Source organism: Solanum verrucosum, unplaced genomic scaffold (assembly GCF_900185275.1).
Source record: "Solanum verrucosum unplaced genomic scaffold, falcon-dt-bn FXZP01000062.1, whole genome shotgun sequence".
Classification (NCBI taxonomy): Eukaryota; Viridiplantae; Streptophyta; class Magnoliopsida; order Solanales; family Solanaceae; genus Solanum; species Solanum verrucosum.
In genome coordinates, this window is record NW_026020477.1 from 8359847 (window position 1) to 8366162 (window position 6316).

Consider the following 6316-nt stretch of genomic DNA (forward strand, 5'->3'; position numbering starts at 1 on the left):
TTAAAATATAATTTTAGTTTTTAAATATTGTACCCTTTAAAGCTTTAACTTCGAATACTATCATTTCTCAAATATCACAAGATTCGTGTCTAAATTATAAACGCCTACTTTGTACAGAAAACTTGTAATAAAAAAAATATTGTTATGAAATTGAACTATATATACGTAAGAAGTCTAATAAGTAATATTTAGGGAAGTGACAATAATATATAAAGGACGAAATATAAATCTCTTCTTCTTTATATAGTGTGTACAACATGATATATCTATATATAGTATGTATATCTAATGCCCATCTCTTTATAGCGGATAAAAAGAACATGTTATATTAAACATTTGCAATGTCACACTTCGATCGCAGAGAAGTCAAGATAAAATGTCTTTTCGTGAAGTTTAGCACTATAGGGTATATAATATATATATGTAAAATAAGGTTACTTTCGAGTGAACTGATGATTCGATCTCAGGACTTCTGTCGGCTCTGATAGACTGATATCATGTTGAATTATGTGTCCATCTCATCTAAAAGTTTAAACTTTTAGAAAGAACACATTTTTATTATTTAATTAAATTTTCAACAATATATGAGGTAGATTTTCTTATTCCATTTTAGAGCCATAGACCATATAGTTGCCTATATATGGTCTTATTGTTTGTATAAACATGTAAAACTATGTGTGTATAAACATGATATAAGATTACGATTATGTATTTTGATCCCATTAATTCAACTTTTGAGAATTTAGAAAGCCTATGCAATAAGGAGTTTGACTTCTCAGATAGTCACATAGTTGTTAGGAGTATGTCACAAAGTCATTTTTTTTATTAAAGGAAATTAGGAATCAAGAAGAAAGATGATTAGAAAAAAATAAGGTCCTTATACGGCCATTTTTTTTATGTGCATTGAAAGAGTTGGGTATACGGCCATAATGACTTTTTTGTCACGTGTCTTGCGTAATTTTTACGTTACAAAATAAAGTTGTGCGATTTTTATGAGAAAAAATATATAATAATTTTATGAAAAAGGACAAAGAAAACTTATTGCAGTCATTTACTATCCTTTAGTCTTGTAATATGGAGTACTAATTACACCACTAATATTGAATAAAGAGCAACATTGTAGTTTTGAAGTTCAGAGAAAAATAAATACACACACACAAAAGTTGCAATTTACTATATATATACATTGATTTGGTAAAAATCTCTTACAACAAGACTTGGAATGTCACCATAAAAGTTACTATAATTCCATGATGAATATTACAACTTAATTTTGACACACACATACTAGTAGAGAGTACAACATTTTATACCTAAAGTTAACAAGAAAAAATAGAAAATTAAAATGTAAGAACTACAAGAAGTACAATATGTACAAATGAAAAACAAAAAGGAATTTATTCCACCAGAAATATATGATCATCATCCAATTTAGAACACCAATAATTCCTCCTTAATGTCATATCCCATTTTCTCCAAGTTTGGATTAATAGCAAATTGTATCATAGGAGGTGGTCCACATGCTAATGCCAATGTTGTATGAGATGGTTGAGGTATATGTTCTCTGAGAATTGCTTCTGTAACAAATCCTGTACTATACTTCCATCCTTCTGTAATTGATTCTTGAACGACATACCAAACTTTAACTCTATCTGGGATTTGCTCTGCCCATGCATCGAGTTCCTCTTTGAGCAAAATATCGTCCTCTGTTCTGTTTGCATACACCACATACATTTCTGTGTCGTCTTCTGGATCTTTCAAAATTGATTGCATTACTTGATATACAGGAGTTATACCTGTTCCACCAGCTATCATAGCTAACTTCTTGGCAAACTTTTGTTTACCATGGACTAAGAAATTACCCCTGCCTTGGTATTCAATGTGACCTAATGGACCTTTAACGTCGAGGAATGCACCTATTGGGAGAGAATCAAGATGTTGTGACATTTGACCTCCATTAGGGAATTTAGGGTGAACACCTTTGAAGTAGATTTTGACAACCAACTCGAAGAACCCTACTTCATCGACTGTGCTAGTAGGTGTGTAGGCACGCATGCAGAGTTTGTCATCAACTGTGGCACAGAGGAAAATGTGTTTGCCAACAGGTAAACCTAAGACTTGATCCTCAGAGGGTAATGCAAATTTGAATTTTCTAACATCATGGGAGATGGATTGCTTGTCGACGAGTTTGCAAGGGATTTTTTCCCTTGGGATGAGGGCTACACTCCTTGTTGGTGTTTGAACAAGTTCCTTAATAGGTGCTAAGAAGCTACTAATGGAAGAGGATCCATGTACAGAAGTGTTTGGAGACGAATCAGACGTGTAACCAGTAGTTATGAGTTCACCAATCCTAAAGTCCTCCAATAGCTTCTTAGCCTTATCAGAATGAATTGCATCAAATTCCTCAGTACAATCAGTTCCAGCATTGATGAGAATGCTGTCAACACCACCAGGATGGTCTTTCAAGAAACGTGAGGCATCGTAGATATGTCCATGGACTATGATCCAAGCAGAGTCTGAAGAGTTGTGCTTCCTCACCTCAGACATGGAATACATCTTCGAAGCTGTGTTCATGAAAGGAGTTGAAATACTCTTCTTTAGTGTTGGAGGAGCCACTGCTGATATCTCCAAGTGTCTCTCCTTTGCCATCCATCCACCTGATTGGTTTCCAGGTTGGGTCGGGTGCTCAAACACTATACCAATCTCTCCCTTGTGAGGCTTGCACACATTCATCTTCACTCGAAACCAACAATTGTTCATCATTCCCTGAACATTACAACATCCATCACATAAAGTTAGAAAATTGTAAAACAAGTTACTCACTAACACTATCAAGTCAAATTAAAATAAGAGGTCTGACAAGTCATGTTATCATGCATCTGCTTACGTAATAGGAATTTTCATTATTCGGTACGTCTGTGGCTTAAATTGATCATCTATGGACCACACCTCAAAAAAAAGAATCTAAAACTATAACCAATGAAATTTTTTTGTTTTCTAGTTTATTTGTTTTGGCATATGAAATCACATGCTCTATCAATCTGCATATTGTAAAGTAATCATAAAGAGTAAAGTTGAAAAGGACTGAAAATTACTTTTCATCAAGGACTAGTTACATATATTTGACTTTACGCCATCAATTCAAAGAACTTGTAAAAAGTTAAAGTGAATTTACCATAACGTTCCAAATAAGCTTCTCGGGTTGAGTATTGTGGGTCTCATCGATAGCTCGTACAGCAATTTCTTTAGCACTAAGCAAGTCGAGCACCTCAACCTCGAGTGACCAAAAGCACCAACACCAGTACTTGCCATACTTAGTTGGCTTCTCTGGGTGATCAAGTGTACACACACTCCATGTCTCTCCTCCATCCAAAGTCACTTCCACTCGAGTCACCTTTTTACCTCCACCTGTTACACAATCACCATCTCATCAATTCATAAATTCAATAGTAATCGTGTGTAATATATTAGTTTAAGCATGTAACTGACTTTTCCGGACAAGTTATGTCTGAAATTTCTTATTCAATTAATAATGTAACACTTTCTCCACTTGAAGGGTCAAACTTGTATTTGAATCAAAATTGCAACAAGTTAGGCACGTTGATTAGAAAAAAATAAAGTCCTTATACCTAGGATTAATTAAAATAATATTTGACTAGATCCATATAAAGTGACCACTTGAAAGTTTTCTAATTGAATATGAACAAAATATAATATTATAATAATAATTCAACTTATTATAATGTTGTTGAGGCAGCCTAAGATGCAGGAACTAAAGCAGTCAAAAAGATTCTGTCTTTTTAGGCAAATTCAATTTAAATTTTTTTTAGACCGACTCTTCAGAACTAGGAAAGCTCCCCAGGTTTTTCTGTAAACCATTAAATAAATCTAACCATATTGTCCTTTTCTTGCTATTCTGTTTCACATAACCAAACAAGTTGATGAAAAGCTCATGCATCTACCTCCACTCACGCCTATTTTTCCTTTACTATCCTAATACAAAATACTTATAATACTACACTTTTTAACTATAACTTTAATTTATTCATGAATATAATATAACTAATACTCCCAAAATATTGTGATAAAAATAAAATTCTAGAATTTGTATCACAATATGAAATAAGAGGGTGAGGTTGTAATTAGCCGAAAACAAGAGGTACATATAAGGACGAAATAAAAACGTCAGAGTTGATGAAATTCGACAATACTAAGAAAATTCAGCAAATCAGAGATCTAATTGTTAAAATAACTAACCAGAATAAGCATAGCCTCTCAACGTGTAAGGTCGCTGAGTAGTCCACGCATTAATAGGCAAAATTTCTTCATGGCACGGAGTTGTAATGACAGAGTTGATGTTGAGCTCATTGATGATGTACTCTGGTTTGTACCACCATGCTGAAACAAAATGACCAATTTCAATATATATTCAATAAATTTTCATTCTAAAATAGATAATTATTATTCATACCTTCAGCGTTAGCAAGTTCAGCGTCAACATGTGGAGGGAGGACTCTATTATCCTTGTAATGATAATAGCTTTCAGATTCTTGTGTAGTGACCACAATCCTCTTTAACCATTTCACCATTCTTCCACCGATGAATCCCGGAATAATCATCCTTACCGGAAACCCGTGATCCGGTGTCAACATTTCTCCGTTTTGCATGTAAGCTACAATAATATCACGAGATGGATCCATGGCGAATTCCTTCTTTATACTCGTTCCGTACTTTGAACCTCCACCTCCAGGTAAAACATCTGAACCTTCGAAACAGACGTTAAGCGCGCCTTTTTTCTTACTATGAATACCGCACCGTTTCAACAAGGCGCGGAGGGGTACTCCGCGCCATACGGTAGTTGAAACGGCAGCAGCGCCCCAGTTGAAACCAATCGTCTGCTTAACCATATTCTGCTCTTTCCGACGATTGCCAGCGCATACAAGTGTGACAGGCAATTCACGTGAAGGAAATTCGTTAACCAGCTGATCCATTGTGAATTTCATTGGTCGTTTTACTAGCCCGGTTACTTCGACGCTCCAGTCAGCCCAGGAGGCTTTGGGAACGGGGCCATGGTTACGGACGTAATGAAGTGGGACTGGAGTGATGAAACCGTGATGCATAAGTCGAGCCAAAGGGGGTTCGGAGTTGAATGGGTGTTTACCGGTGAGACGTATTAAGGAAAAGTTTCGTTGGATCCAATTATCAGAGGTACCTTCGTCTCTAGTATCGTGAATTGATGGTTCTAATTCAGTTTTACCTTTTTTGATCATTTGAACGTATTCATTTTTTTCGTCATCATCATCTTCATCTTCACTAGACGAGTAATCAAGGTAAATGGGGGTATTTTGTTGTTTTTGGAAAGGGAGTTCATGGTTGGATGACGGAGGGAAGTTGCAACCACGAACCGGGGAATCAGGCCTAGGCTTGAAAGTACGGCCTACGCCTGATAAACCCGGTTCAAGGTGAGTGAACTGCCTGTTTTCAACAGATGCCGCCATTGATTATTGAGAAATTAAAAAAATATATATGAATGGGAAAATTTAAGGAAAATAGAAAAGAAAGAAAGAAAGAAAAGAGATTTTTCTCTAAGGTATTTAGATTTTGGTTGTTCTTGTTTGGTTTGGGAACGAATATTGTGAGTGCGGAGAGTTGTGTTTATATAGAAACGTTCCGAACTGTCTCAACCCCATATTTACTATACGTAAGTAGGACCCAAAAAATCGACACCAAAATTGAATTTTGATTACAAAAGTTTGTGACATCATCCGCAAAAATATAAATTGGTCTATAGTTTACAATTTTACGCGTGAAGTGTTAAAAGCAATTTTAAATTTGATGTAAATTATTAGTTTCAATTTTTTACTTGACCAATTAAATTTAAATACATTCTCAATCTACCACATGATACATCAAGTGGTCTCAAACAAATTACTCTTGTATAAACATGGAACTCTTAATAAAAAGTTGAGAAAAGTGTTAACAACATCCTAAGCTTGACAGAAATTTAAGGGTGTATGAGATCTATTTAAGTTAAATTAGTCAAGTAAAAGATGTTCTTAAAATTATTAATAATTCAAAAATGAAAAACTAATAATTTACGTTGAATTTAAAAGTGTTTTCGGTACTTGATCCACTTTTAATGCGGCTGGGGTCAGTGAGAAAAAGGGGTGTTGTTTCTGAAATGGCTTAAATATATGCAGCTGTTGGTTAGGGCTAACAGCTGTTTCTTGTTTTTTTTTGCCGTGGTTTTGAGTCACAATAAACATTATTAACGGCTCCACAGCTACTACCACTACATACTAAATTTTTTTGGGTA

General features: G+C 34.9%; 1 protein-coding gene across 1 annotated transcript; it reads right to left on the reverse strand.

The window, feature by feature from the left end:
- Positions 1–1143: 1143 nt before the first annotated feature.
- LOC125809215 (nitrate reductase [NADH]) lies at positions 1144–5604 on the reverse strand. Its single transcript, XM_049488876.1, has 4 exons — positions 4472–5604; positions 4258–4398; positions 3176–3408; positions 1144–2766 (listed from the first exon to the last, which is right to left on the reverse strand). Exons 1-4 carry the CDS (start codon positions 5496–5498, stop codon positions 1432–1434), a joined length of 2736 nt encoding a protein of 911 aa, XP_049344833.1. The 5' UTR covers positions 5499–5604; the 3' UTR covers positions 1144–1431.
- Positions 5605–6316: the final 712 nt, after the last annotated feature.

What these genes read in the sequence shown, in the direction of transcription:
- LOC125809215 (XM_049488876.1), bottom strand. Translation starts at nt 5,498, where the DNA reads ATGGCGGCATCTGTTGAAAACAGGCAGTTCACTCACCTTGAACCGGGT. An exon ending in GAGAGGCTATGCTTATTCTG is followed by an intron (nt 3,409 to 4,257) that starts GTTAGTTATTTT and finishes ATTGTGTAACAG; the next exon opens with GTGGAGGTAAAAAGGTGACT. An exon ending in AGCTTATTTGGAACGTTATG is followed by an intron (nt 2,767 to 3,175) that starts GTAAATTCACTT and finishes TGTAATGTTCAG; the next exon opens with GGAATGATGAACAATTGTTG.